Genomic DNA, 14,160 nt, shown 5'->3' on the forward strand with positions numbered 1-14,160 from the left:
CAAATTGAAACAGTATTTTAAGTAGAGTTCTAATTTAGTGCTTCTCAAACTTCAGTATGCCCAAGCACCAGTTCGAAAGTTAAATAAAATTCACAGGCCCAGCAACCAGAGATTCTGATTCAGGTCTGGGGTGGGGCCTCAAATTTGCATTTCTAACAGGCTTCCAGTGTGATGCTGATCTTCTGACAGAGAGAAGCACGAATTCTAACTCACAGTTTGACATAATCTTATTTCTCTACTTCAAAACAAGAGTCCCATCAAAAGCTTTGTTCAGGGGCACCTGGTTGGCTCAGTCGGGTAAGCGTCTGCCTTCCACTCAGGCCATGATCCTGGGTTCCTGGGATTGAGGCCCGCACTGGGCTCCCTGCTCAGTGAGGAGTCTGCTTCTCCCTCTCCCCCGCTCATGCTCTAATAAATAAAATCTTTAAAAAAAAAAAAAAGTGTTGTTCAAACAGCAGAAATGTGCATTAGCAATGCAGAGTAGTGAAAACAAATTCCATTACCATCCAAAAGATGAAGAAATGAGATTTTAAAGTTAATGGGGGTAGAGTATACAATTGTCTGGCAATTAACTAAAAATATGAGTAATGAAATAAAGAAGCAGGGTACCCTGGCAGTGCCTGTCTTCTGACAGGGGTCAGTAGGGCTTAGTAACTCCCAGCACCATTTTTTAAGTGTTAATATCAACCAACCAGCTACACTGCCCGGTTTGTTTGGGGGGGGGGGGGGGGGATGAGATAAAAACTAGAACACACATAGAAAAACCTTCTGGATAGATATGGAGAGAAAAAAGGTGGCATATTCCTTTTGTGTCTGACTCTTGATTTCAACTCAGATCATGATCTCAGGGTCCTGGGATCTAGCCCTGTCTCGGGGTTCCATGCTCTGCAGGGAGTCTCCTAGATTTCTGTCCCTCCCCCACCCCTCTCCCCCGGCTCATGCTCTCTTTCTAAATCAATCTTAAAAAGAAAAAAATCGTAAGGAAAATACTTTTACAGCACTGTGCTGTAACAAAGGATCTGTATGTAAGTGGATCCTCACAGTTCAAACTCGTGTTGTTCAAAGATCAACTATTTTTTTAATTTGAGAGTGAACAGGGGTAGGTGCAGAGGGAGAGGAGAGAATCTTTTTTTTTTTTTTAAAGATTATATTTATTTATTTGTCAGAGAGAGAGAGAGAGAGAGAGAGAGCACAAGCAAGGGGAGTGACAGGCAGAGGGAGCCTGATGTGGGACTTGATTCCAGGGTCCTGGGATCATGACCTAAACCAAAGGCAAACGCTTAAAGAACTAAGCCACCCAGGTGTCCCGGAGAGAGAGAATTTTAAGCAGGCTCCATGTTCAGCGCAGAGCCCGACACAAGGCTCGATCTCACAACCCTGAGATTATGACCTGAGCTGCAATCAAGAGTTGGATGCTTAACCGACTGAGCCACCCATGTGCCCCAAAGATTAAGGTATTTAATTAATGGCATGTAGTCAGAATAAAGATTACTAACAGTGATCAGGTAAAACTGTTATAAAAAAAATCCTATCTCAAGATTTATTCAATTTCTTTCATCTTTTTTTTTGTTCTGGCAGTTTTTTTGAAAAATCTAATTGGTTTTCTGTATTTTACTCCTCCGTTATCATATATTAAGACAGAAATCAGTAAGATGGTGGAAGTCGTATGTTCACTTTTCCCTCAAATCACTTTCCGACATGGACTTTTCCCTGTTATCACAATTGGGGGTGAAGGACTGCCAAAGATCTGTGTGGCATATCCAGATGAGATAATTCTCCTATATTGGTTTTAAAAATTGATGTATACGTTTCCTTTTATCAGTGAATGAAGACTGGCTGGAAGGAGAGTGCAAAGGGAAGATTGGCATTTTCCCCAAAGCGTTTGTTGAAGAACATGCAACTACAGATTCGGAAAGATCTCCTAGAGGAGTCTAGGATGTTCCATAACCTACAAAGTTGGAGAAAAGTAACTATAATCATTTGTGAGTTTTAAGCATGCCCCTGCAGTACACTGTAGGGAGACATCACTGTTTGGAAGTGTTAACTAGTCCACTTTTCCCACTGAAAATTTAACCCATTACACAATGATGGGAGAACTTATCATGATGATGACCCTGGCGGGTGGGATGGAGTGAGTGGAAGTATCTGGAAGGACATGAAGGGGTCTTCTAGGGTACTGATAATGTTTCCTGCTCGGAGTGCTGGCTACCCAAATGTGTTCACTTTGTAAAAGTTCACTGAGCTGTACGCTTACTATTGGTGCACTTCTGGATGTGGTACCTCAATAAAAACTTACAAAAACAAGACACAAAGTACAGGCCCAAGGCTGAAGTGTTAAGTACCCCTATTCCGGTACCACGACAGTCACAGACTCCTTGAGCCTGAAGTAAATTTACAGGTAATTCAGATGGCAGACACACACAAAAATAACTTTCCTCTGTTGTAAGTCTCATTGCTTAAACAGAACCTAGACTTAGTTTTCAATTCCATAGAGAATTAAAATACTAGAATCCCACCCCTTCATGCCTTCTCAGGAATACTGAGTATGTGATGTAAAGAAGCCCCATTCAGGAAGCCACTTGGTCAGGACTATCCTGTTTGTTAGTTAACGTTTTATAATATGGACTATGCTAATATACATGAGAGAATGCTATGGTTTTATTTTGGTTATCACTTAACCAAATGGCTTGATTTTTTAGGGTTAACTTGGGGTTAACAAATACTAGACCTTAGAACCTTGCCTTCATTTCCCTCCCTCTCTCCTCCTTGTACAGTATGTATGGCTTTGTAACCATTCAAGTGTGCAGGTGCTTGTGAAAAGCAGTTAGGAAATGATGTGTAGATGCAATCAACACAGAAGTGATAGGCTTGCTGACCAGAGTGAACACACAAACCGGCAGGCCGTGGCACTGACCTCCAACCCGCCGCTGCAGGCCCGGCAGGCTACCACTGGAAATTTTGGACACAATTCAAAGAAACGCAACCTCAAAGCTAAGAACACTAATTACCGTTGGGGCTAATCAGACTTCGTGATGTTTATAGACCAGAAAGAGAAACCATCTCTGCACTGTCCCACTGACAGTAAAAATAGGGATAAAAATGGAGGGTTGTTAACTTCTTTGCATAAGCCCATCTTTATTCATTAGATAAAATAATTTTGACAGTTTCTTTCACCCATCCCTTTCTATAATAATGCACACTGGTTTGGAATGCTACTGAAAGCATAAATAACCCTGAAGCATATTCAATTTCTGACCATCTCTGATTTCCCCTAGATGACTTCTAAGTAGTTTAAACACTTGTTTTTCTAAGTAGGATATTCTTTTAGGTTAGAAAAGAAACAACGTACACACAGATCTGGTTGGAGAGAACATGGTTTAATTAAAGGCAAAGCTGATTTCAGCAGCTGCAGGTCTTGCACAGACAGACCAAAACAGAACAAAACAAAAAACAAAACAAAACAAAAAAAACACAAGAGAACGTTTACTACACAAAACCAGTTTCTGATGAAGATTCTCCTCTCCCTCCTCATTACTCCACATTGAGGATGATAAGGCGAGGAACCCCGCCCCAAGAGTCAGAAAACATTCCAAACACCAAATTCTCATGCAGAAACAGGGCTGTAGATGGGATGTGGGCAGTACCGGGAGTGAGACAGTGAACCTGGCTAGCTCGTCTAGGCTGCAAGGATCAGGGACAGCTCAAACACTGGAATGTGGCAGCTGCCTGAATGCAGAGCTCAAACACACAAAGGGGGTCAAGGTAGTGGGGAAGGAGGCTTGGAAGGGAGGGGATGGGAGAGAGGCGGACACAGGGAAGGGGCTGGAGAGAAGCACAAAGGGTTTCATATTGCCATTGGGTGGGGGGGCTTCACCCTTTCAGACCTTTCAAAAAAACAACAACAAAAAAACAAAAACAAAAAACCCCAAACACCATGTCAAACTTAAAGAGCGATAATGTAAGCATACGGGGCTCCAACCACTGTCTCTGAAGAGCAACGAGCATTAATCTCACCCCTTCCATTGCTGGGGTTGCCCAGACTCAAGTGACAACCGGGGCTCCTGGATGTGCTTTGCTCTGCAGCTGTCTTCCAGTTTGTAAGTCCCACACTGACTCCACACCCTCACACACACTCCCCCTCCCCCAGGGAGAGCAGCTGGGTGCGCGCACCCGCGCGTGTACACACACACACACACACACACACACACACACACACACACACACACAGAGACCTCCCAGAAACAGACCTTACCACTAGCACAGCAATTGGACATTTAGATTGTTTCCATAATTTCCCCTTAAAATATTACTTTTCAGGAACTAACAGAAATGCTGTCCTTCTGTTTCTACACAAGAAAATTTTCAGTCCTCTTTCCTTCTAATAAATACCAAATAAAAGTTTATTTTCTTCTCTTTCGCCTTTTCCAGAACGGACTTCGTTGTGTTTTCTTCTGTGCATGATGCACACGCGTCCGTGTTGCCTTGAATTTCACTCTGAAAGTGGAGGTCGGGAGGCGCAGCTGGGCAGGGGCCTGGCCCGTCGTGCGCTATGCAGACGCCGCTGCTTCCTTCCTCCTCAGACTGTCTTTCGGGCCCCAACTTCTGGACCCCATGCTGTTGCTTCTTGGCGAGATGTTGTACACATTAGGAATAGAAACAATTACTGGCAGACAGCATAGGGTGGGAAAGGCATGGAGGTAGGGACAAGAGATGGGTGGTAAGCAGGATGGGGGTCACAGAAACCAATCAAACAAAAAATAACCACACTGAAAGCTTCTACCTATTAAAATGTGTCAGGCCACGAATGGACCAGCCTGCCTTCTGTGAGACTGCTTGCTATGCTACTGTAAAATGTACAGGAATCAAAAACATTAATTTAAAATCCTACAGCAGTCATCTGCCAGTCCAGCCCAGCACCACCACCCACACTGCATCCTTGACTGGGGCTCGAGCACCTACAGAGTGAAGGGCATTTCCTGCTGGAGTCTCCAGGCCAGAGGAGGGCCTGCCAGAACCTTCTGAGTGAAAGTTGAGGCCTTGGACTCCCCCTCATGGAACACGTCCACTGGCTGAAGAGGTCAGCTTCCCCATCCTGTCACCACCAACCTCTCGCAGGAGCAGTGAACAGGGCGGCTTTCCTTGCTGCACACTGACTAGAAGAAGCACATCTGTGTGTGGAAGAATTCAGTGTGATATTTTACTACTGAGAGTAATAACAATAATAAAAGATGTTCAGGAATAATTTCAACTACATTCTCAGTCAGCAAAGCAATCATTAATGGATTCCTATTTTATTCCCCAAAGAGGAAAAAAGGACTGAGAAGTTCCCGTTGGCTTCTCCCATCTGCCTCCCCTTCTCAGCTTTCACTTCCCTTGTGGCTGGGGACATGCACGATGGAGAAGGTGAGAGGCGGTGATATCAGGTAACTGAGTGAGACAAAGAGCAGTTCCTCTCTCCCTCCGGAAGGCCCCAGGGGGACGGAGAGTTCCTGATGGTTTTGTTCTTTTTGTTGCACTGCGGACATTTCGTGCACACTCAGCGCGCCGGTGGAACGCTTACACCCTCTCGACAGCAAGAAACAGAAAAGAGGGCTGCCACCTGCAGGGAACTGTATGGGCCAGTCCTGCAAACCCAACATGCCATGGTTTATGGAGCCTTCATTCCCAGGGTTGCCACTTTGGCCTCAGTGTGGAGGGTTCATGGTGCCTTGTCCCCGCTGCTGTTTCTGCTTCTGCTGCATTAACAGCTGCTCCAGAGCGGAAGGTCCAGGGTGCATCATGGAACTGGACCAGATAGACTGAAAAACAGCCCAGAGCTTGTCAGCAGGGGTCAAATGCCTAGATGTCTGAAAGGGATCTGCTTCTCAATCCTCACCAAATATAAAGGCATATATGTCCCAAGATCCCTGCCCCCTAAAAACCCCAGCTATTAGAAAAAGTTGTTGTAAGACTGTCTTCAAGACCAGTTAGTTCCCACTAAGATTATTTTAAACCAAAAAAGGTGAAATACTTTTTACTAAAACTCAGGGCCACGTGGGACCACACAATATTTACTATAAAGATTTTAGGCAAACAAAACATCTCTAAAATTAGATACCCGTCTTTTATTTGTTCACAAAAGGCTTAAATCAAACATTCCAAAATGACTCAGAATTGTCTTAACCTTACAATGCAATTAAAACCTTTGTTTCTGTCCCCCTTGAAGATAACTGCTTTATCACTAGTGAGTTCACAAATTTAAAAAACAAAATTCCTATTCAATCTTATAAGGTAGACCATGTTTCTAGGACTTCACTAGATATGTGCTATGAATCGAAGGGCTCTAAGGGCCTAAGGAATAAGCCTGGCGATTTATAGGAACAAAAGCCGAACGACATCTCTTGTGGTTCTTGTTCCTAAGACCCACTCACCTTTAGGCTTTCCATGAGGACAGCAGAGGAATCCTCCATGGAGGGGCCGTGGCCTGCCCAGGTGCCACTTGGAGTGCTGGCTGGATGCCAACTGCTCTCAGAGGATGATGTCGCTGAGAGATAGTCAATGCCAAACCCACCCATGGCTAAGGATGCAAAGAGATACGAAGAATTCAAGATGTTCTGTCATTGCCAAACACCAAACACCAGAGAAGGGCAGAGTAAGTGATTTCACTTTCACTAGGCCCTGAAGTCTGGACCTCACCTGGCTTATCAGTCTTCCACCGATCTGCAGTCCTCCTATCCCTGTTATCTGGAGTTCCAATGGGTCCAAAGTTGGAGAATGGAAGAGAATTATGGTTGTGTGTCGGAGGGGAGCTTGGCAGGCTGCTTGGGTTAGAGGAATGAGGAGATTGGCTGGCTGGTGTTGAATGATCTAGTAAATCGCAACAACACAAGACATTAATAGATGTTTCACAAACAAACCAAGAACTGAAGTTTCCTATAGATCTGCTCACTTAAATTCTACTAAGTGAATTTACTTACACAAAGTAATCATGCAGCTTTGGGAGAAAGGCAGAATAAGGGCCCCCAAAGGGACTCTGCCAGATGCGCTAGTCTTACTGCACATATCTAAGGCATGTCCTTGCTTTAAAAAAAAAAAAAAAAAAAAAAAAAGCAAAACCAGACAATTCTGGGCATGCACTATTTTGGCATTGCTGTTTCAGGTAAATATCTACTGGTCTTCTCTACTAGAAACAGAATTGCCTAATCTTAGGAATTACTATTAAATCAAACTCCATTTATAAAATAGGGATTAAAAAAAAATCTCTATTTTAAAAAGTGTAACTTTTCCTGCAAAGAATGAGTATCTACAAACAAAATGAAAGAACAGCTGGAAATCTTAAGACAGAACCCACATTTTTCTCTCTTACAACTCTGCTGGTTATTGAGGATGTAAAAAAGCTTTTTTTTTTTAAAGATTTTATTTATTTATTTGAGAGAGAGAATGAGATAGAGAGAGAGAGCATGAGGGGGGGAGGGTCAGAGGGAGAAGCAGACTCCCTGCTGAGCAGGGAGCCCGATGCGGGACTCGATCCTGGGACTCCAGGATCATGACCTGAGCCGAAGGCAGTCGCTTAACCAACTGAGCCACCTAGGCGCCCCTGTAAAAAAGTTTTTTTTAGTGGCACTTATCATGTGAACTGGCTCATCAGGTTTTTTTCCTATTTTCTTTCAGAAACTACTTAAAAAAAAAAAAACTACCATATTTATAATCACAAAATCATACTAATTCATCATCAATCTGAGTGAACAGGAAATGCAAGGTCTGTAATTTAAAGACTAGTCAATACCTGAACTGGCAGGAAGTGATGGAGACCAGGGGGTCCCTTCAAAGAGGGAGTACAGTGATGTCTCCTGGGGGGCGAGCGAAGGATTAAGTTCTGTTTTGGAGCTGGTTGTCAGGTTTTTCCCATAGACCTCATTGAACACACTGTTATTTGGGTATCTTTCCTGAAAGACAATGACAACCAAGTTATAAACTCACTCCAAGGAAAGAGATTTAAGAAAATGTAATGTTCATGTTCTCGGATGCTTAAGCATCTTAAGTGTATCACGCTTTTCTTAACAAGACAAACTTTTGAAGGCTTTTATTTCAGTTTCTTTTGGTTTTCCTGTTAAATTCATTTTCCCTTAATTTGCTTTCCCTCACTCTTTATTTTCTCTTTCTATGTAAACCACCCAGATTTAGAAGTATGAATAGTTCACTTGGCTGAACGGCAGAGCCCTAAGGATTTCCATATTAATGAGAAGTTAAAGGGTTCAAACTTATAACATACAAGTATCTCATATAACCGAATCAGAGGGACAGAGGATAAAATAAAACGTCTGGAAGACACCAATATATGGAAGAGAAAGGAAGAGAAAAATAGGGGTATGGAAATAAAATGGGAAAGGATATACTAGCCCACTATAAAAGCACAAAGCGGGATTCTTCACCGTCTACCCACCTGATTGAGAGAGAATCCGGTGAGGGACAAGAAAGAGGAGGAATGGGACATGAGTTCCGAGGGCTTCTCCAACAAGGATTTCTTCACAGTCCCGGAAAAAAAGGTAGTTAAATTATGCCTTCCATTTTCTTAATATTAATCTTTAAGATACTATACAATCAAAGTAGAAGACCACCATTTAAGCATACTTGTACATACCCACCACGTACAATGTAATGAATAAGGCTTTGAAGATGTGAATTAAATGTTAATACCATGACACCAGCTAAGTGCAAGTCAGACACAGGGCTCCTGGATCAGTACTTCTCATCTAGCACAGATACCCTGGTAGGGACCAGGGACCCTGGAAAATGGCAGTTCTGAGTGATTTACCAGCAGGAACCTTCAGGAATACCCTTATTAAGAGTTGCATTTAAAATACTCTCAAAACAAAATGCTGAGCTGACCTGGCAGTTTTTTCCCCCAATTTTTAAAACACTCACATTAATGACTTAAAGCCTTTCAAATCCATTTGACAATGGAACTGGTTTTGTCAACATGGTTCCTAAGCAGCTCTATTTGTGGTATATATTAAAATAGTTGCTGAAGTTGAACCTAACATTTACTGGCCTTAAGAAAATTACCAGGAAAAAAAGCTGAATCTCTGAAGCTCACTGTCACTGAGTAGTTGGGTCAACAAAGCATTTACTAAACACCTACTACATGCAAAGCACTTTCACACACATTATATCATTAACAATGTTAAATACAGAAAGGATTACAGTTAAGGTTTTTTTTGTAAACATAAAAAAAACAAACCCCTAAACCACTCCCCTCCCCGCCCACTGTCCCACCCAGACGGAGGAGGAGGGGCAAGCACTGCAGGAAGTCAGGGAGGAGGAAAGGAGTGGACAGAGGGGCACTGCCCCCGGGGCCCTCAAGCCCTCAAGCCCTCAAGCCACACCAGTAGAGAAGCGGCAAGAAAGGCAAACACAGGGAGCCACCAGTTTCACAGTTAGGTTTCCCACAACCCTGAGGTGCTGTCACTGTGCTCTCGCAGTTTAAGTTTCTAGGGGATCTTTTAGTTCTCTAACTTGGGTGAAAAAGTGGGACGTCTCTCTGGCCACTCACGCAGGCAAATTCTGATGGAACTTCAAGTGCCAGGGATGGCAGCTTCTGTCATGAGAGCCATACAGTTTTACTTCTCCTAATTCTAATCTTATGGATGTTTTTTTTTTTTGTCTCATACTTATGAAAAAGAAACAGCAAAAAAGTAAAATTCAGAATTGTTTTATGTTTTGTTAAGATGGAGTGAAGGGAGGGGGGAAACTTCACAGCATATGTCTTTTCATGTTCCCCCACCTCAGCAAAATATTATATAAATATTGACGAGAATACAAAACGGCCATCCTCTGAAATGCAGAGTGATTTCCAGAGGACTATTTTTAAAAGACACCACTAATCAATACTTAAGACTTTATTTCATGTCATCCTAGTTATTTATCTGTATTCACTCACCTACGGCACTCCAACAATGTTTATAAATAGAATTCTTTTCATTTTTACTCATTCTGTTTATGAATCTTGCTCTGAATTTAGATCCGGGCTCTCAGTTACCCAAACAGAAAAGAGCCACATACCGTTCAATAATGTCACTAAGAAATCTAGAATGTATTTCATTTCATATTTTGAGTACATGAAGAAAAATCCACTGCTCCTGAGCAAGATCAAACGATCTTTGAAATTCCTGGGTTTAGATGGAAGTGCCACCTAAAAAGTAAGTTAATTTGCCAGGTTTGCATCCTGTGTGACCAGCCCTGAAGGATGCTTCTGGATAACACATATAACAAAGCTATGACTCTGAGCTTTACAACTGTGGCGTCAGAAATGTTTTCCCATGTTCTACTACCATTTGACGGTTAGTCTGGGCAGTAAGGAAATAAATGGTACAATTCTGTAAAGAAGGAAAGCTCCAGAAAAAAGAAATCATCTATTTCAAGGACTCCAAAATCTCAGGAAAGAAGCTGGGGTTAGAGCAAGAGGAATTATGTCAAATACATACAAAGAGGTTCCGTCCAGGAAGAGAGGCGAGAGGCCCCAGCAGAGCTGGGTAAAGATCAGGAGGGTTAGAAAAAATCAGCTCTTCCTCTTCCTCCAAGGCAGCCAGACTCTTTAACAGGTCCGGAGGAAGCAGAGGGGAGCTCTTGGGGTCCTAGTGACAGAAAGGATCACAGTGAGATGCAATAAGGCATGACAAAAGCACAAAGGAGTAAGTAGCATGATTAGGGGGATAAAAGCAACTCAAGTCAAGGAGAAGAATTACCGCAGACAGTATTAAGCAAAGAAGAAAAGGCTCTGAAACACAAGTAAAGTGACACAAGGACAAGGGCGCAAAAGATCAAGACAACAAAAGCAGCAAGAAACACTGACAAACATGGAACCGAACATAAGAGGTTAATGCGGCCTGTGAGTAAAACAATGCGGTGCAGCAAAGGGGTTATTAGCATATCCTGGGCTAACAGAGAAACAGCTCTTTTAAAAAATTATAGAAACACCTGTTTCTCATGAATAAAGAGAGAAAGGAAGGGGAACTCCACTATCAAAGATAACTGGCTGACTTTGTTCCTCTCAGAAAGCAATTTGTTTCAATACGCAGTAAACCTATTTTTAAACTTAGATGATTCAGCCCAACTGAGAGGAGCTTTGTTTCAGAATTCTCTAACATGCTGTGATAGAGATTTCCGCACCATCTCTCTGCCAGGCCATCACAGTTCCACATCAGTAACGGGATTCCTCAGCTCCCCCAGATCCAATCGGGCTGTGCAATTGTGAGGAGGAGGCCAAGAGCCACACCGGTTAGTCAGCAGCACGCTGTAGCACTAATGGGTCAGAGTGGCCTTTATAAACGTCTACTTGAAAATTCAAAAGATATGCAGCCCCGGACCTCTCTCCGCTGTGCCTGGTGACAGGAAAGGACACACACCTCAAATGGCATCCTGGGCACAGGATCCTGCTCTGGACGGAAGACTCCTGGTGACCGTTTGCCCCTGCGGTCCATATTTGCTGGCTGTGCCATTACAGCTCTGTTATCGGCCATGCTGTAAGAAGAATCCCAGTAGAATTCCGGGACCTTGACTTCTGAGGGATTATGGTTATATGGCTCCATGGGAAAAGGCTTCATTTTTTTCTCTAGAGGCTGCTGCTGCATTACAGGAGGTTGCAGTGACGGCTCAAACAGTTTTATGGGGTCTTGGGACTGAAGGTAGTAGGGCTGTTTCACAGGCATAATTTTCCCTAATGGGCCTTGAACCTGAGGGGGATTCCACAGCTGTTTGGAGGCATCTGCCTGTTGATACTGAAAAATCAGAAATGCTTGTCATCAGGACTAGGATAAAACGCAATGTTACATTCAATACTCAGGAAATCAAAGAACGAACTTGAGAGATTTTACAACCAATGGAACTCAGCAGTCCTTTACCCTTTAGGTTTTTCAATACATAGAGCTCTCTGGGAATAGATGATGGGCACGGAACTCACGTTCCCTTTCGATTCAATTATTTATGAGATTTAATGAACAAATGAGTGTGTGTGTGTGTTCCCCCTTCCTGCCTCAAGTGCCGTGGGGTTGACAACAGTTTTAAGAATGGTGTCCTATCCTTAACACCTCATCAAGATTATGATTCTATTTCCCCTCTGTAGTTAATGTTCAAATAGGAGAGAATTATTTATACAAAGTCCTTTGTACAACGCTGACAAGAAGTAGCAGCAAAGAATGGTACTTAAGATCTATTATCCTTTACAAAAGAAAGGAACACATTTGAATTTGCCTCAACAGCAAAGAGAATATTTTTGCATTCCCATAATCCTTACAAAGCAAAAGCATCTGAAAGCTTAACGAGTATTTCTAATGAATCAAACACTGAATAATTTCAGCCCTCCCTCCTCATTTCAGCCGCACAGTACACACAACTGTAACTTACCTGCTGGAATCCAGAGTGGTGAGGAGGGCTTTTCCCCAAAGCTGGCACAGCTTTTGTGGGGGATTGTTGCTGAGCTAGAGCTTGAACCTGCAACTGGCTTGTAGACTGTGCTGTTGGCTGAGCTGGTAAAGATGTAAGGGGTTGCTGGGAAGGTGGCTGTGGTTGTTGAGGTCCCTGGTTCATTGGCCCTGGTCCAGAGGGCCGTTGCTGGCTGTAAGGAATGTGGGACTGTTTCCCAGCTTGCACCTGGTTTCCTGCTGGAGAGTGAGCTGTAGGCTGAAGAAAGGTTCCTGGGACAGAAACACCAGCTGGGAAGGTGTAACCTGAGCCCATAGAAAATGCCACAGGAGGGGGAATAACATATGTGGGGGGCGGGAACCCTTCAAAATAGAAGAACACAGCAGCTTTAGTTCTAAAGGCACTTAGCAAAAGACAAAAATAAGTCATCTGAGGGGGACATGGGGTAGGGTAGAGAGGAGGTCCTCTAATAAATTATAAAAAACAGGGAGCAACCATCAAGTGAGACTGATCAAGCATCAATCTTTAACTTGATTTCAAGAATTAAATTAGAGTAGTGGCTGCTATTTCTATCCACTGAAGCAACTGGAGTATTCCAAAGGTGGTTTCTTAACGCCAAGTTTAGTGATGGGAATTCTGCCATGATAACAAACATGCATTTGTATATAAACTAGAGTACTGGCTCAAAAATAACTTCATAAGCATTAGAGAAAAGAGAACTTCCTTCTACCTTTTAACATTACGGTTTAGTAATATAACTCCAGTAGACTGTAAATTATTCAATTAACAAGCAGAAACTCATACACAGATGAGATTAAGTAGAACAAAGTATAAAATGTGTATTTACCTGGCCGGCTGGGAAGAGGAGGGAAGGCTCCAGGGTGATGAATGGGGATGAACTGGGAGTTACTTGCTTGACTTGGGGTTTGAGTTACAGGTGTTTTCCTGGCTTCAGACACTGGAGTCTTTCTTAGTTCTGTCTGGGATTTTACCTATGACCAACAGAAGCAAAACTATAATAACCTGAAACTCAAATGTGTCAGAAAGAAGCACCTACTCTAAGAACCCCATTATGTCCACACAAAAAAAAGCTTATGAAGGTATTTAAATTTACCTAAATTAAAAACGGGAAAATCAAAATAAATTATTTAATTGTCAATAAAAGATATAAGGGCTTAGTTTTACTAGCGTAACTATTTTCCTTTCACAAGATCATAAAAATACTAAATACGGAAAGGACCTGAGAGTTCATCTGTTTTACAAATGACATACGTCTCGCCAACAGGTTAAAAAACTTGCCTATAATTTCTTTTTTTTTAAAGATTTTATTTATTTGACAGAGAGAGACACAGCGAGAGAGGGAACACAAGCAAGGGGAGTGGGAAAGGGAGAAGCAGGCCTCCCACGAAGCAGGGAACCTGATGTGGGGCTCGATACCAGGACCCTGGGACCATGACCTGAGCTGAAGGCAGATGCTTAATGACTGAGCCACCCAGGTGCCCCTAAACTTGCCTGTAATCTTATACCACCTATTATGGACCCCAGCGCCCTTTATACTTGAATTCATTAAACAACATACATGAATTATGAATTAATAACGATGATTATTAACCCACAGGGGAGATACTTTGGCCCTCAGTTTAATTTCATCTGGGCAGCCTTAAGCATACCAGTCAGGTATCCACCTGCAAGGCTGACACCCCTTTAGAATAAATAAGGATACTTTCAGCAGTAAGGAGCAGGCCCCTAGATCCTACACAA

At 42.8% G+C, this 14,160-nt stretch overlaps 2 protein-coding genes across 11 annotated transcripts in view; one reads left to right on the forward strand and one right to left on the reverse strand.

Moving 5' to 3' along the window:
- Positions 1-2,312, forward strand: part of NCF2 (neutrophil cytosolic factor 2) — a 29,605-nt gene extending 27,293 nt beyond the window's left edge. For both annotated transcript variants that reach the window (XM_025877558.2, XM_025877559.2), the window contains one exon: positions 1,823-2,312. In XM_025877558.2, coding sequence (XP_025733343.1) covers positions 1,823-1,935 — 113 coding nt within the window. In that variant the 3' untranslated portion in view covers positions 1,936-2,312. The remainder of the gene's footprint in view (positions 1-1,822) is intronic.
- Positions 2,313-3,358: 1,046 nt separating this feature from the next.
- SMG7 (SMG7 nonsense mediated mRNA decay factor) overlaps positions 3,359-14,160 on the reverse strand; it is an 85,376-nt gene continuing 74,574 nt past the window's right edge. For 4 of the 9 annotated variants that reach the window (XM_025877549.2, XM_025877547.2, XM_025877548.2 and 1 more), the window contains 9 exons: positions 13,247-13,391; positions 12,382-12,761; positions 11,385-11,756; positions 10,464-10,613; positions 8,423-8,503; positions 7,766-7,925; positions 6,676-6,846; positions 6,411-6,556; positions 3,359-5,798 (listed from right to left, as the gene is read on the reverse strand). In XM_025877549.2, the coding sequence (XP_025733334.1) occupies positions 5,685-5,798; positions 6,411-6,556; positions 6,676-6,846; positions 7,766-7,925; positions 8,423-8,503; positions 10,464-10,613; positions 11,385-11,756; positions 12,382-12,761; positions 13,247-13,391 (1,719 nt within the window). In that variant the 3' untranslated portion in view covers positions 3,359-5,684. The remainder of the gene's footprint in view (positions 5,799-6,410; positions 6,557-6,675; positions 6,847-7,765; positions 7,926-8,422; positions 8,504-10,463; positions 10,614-11,384; positions 11,757-12,381; positions 12,762-13,246; positions 13,392-14,160) is intronic. The other 5 variants (XM_025877554.2, XM_025877551.2, XM_073900129.1 and 2 more) reach the window with 4 other exon arrangements.

Source organism: Callorhinus ursinus, unplaced genomic scaffold (genome assembly GCF_003265705.2).
Source record: "Callorhinus ursinus isolate GAN/ISIS: 27379988/994484 unplaced genomic scaffold, GSC_fseal_2.0 scaffold13, whole genome shotgun sequence".
NCBI classification, from domain to species: Eukaryota; Metazoa; Chordata; class Mammalia; order Carnivora; family Otariidae; genus Callorhinus; species Callorhinus ursinus.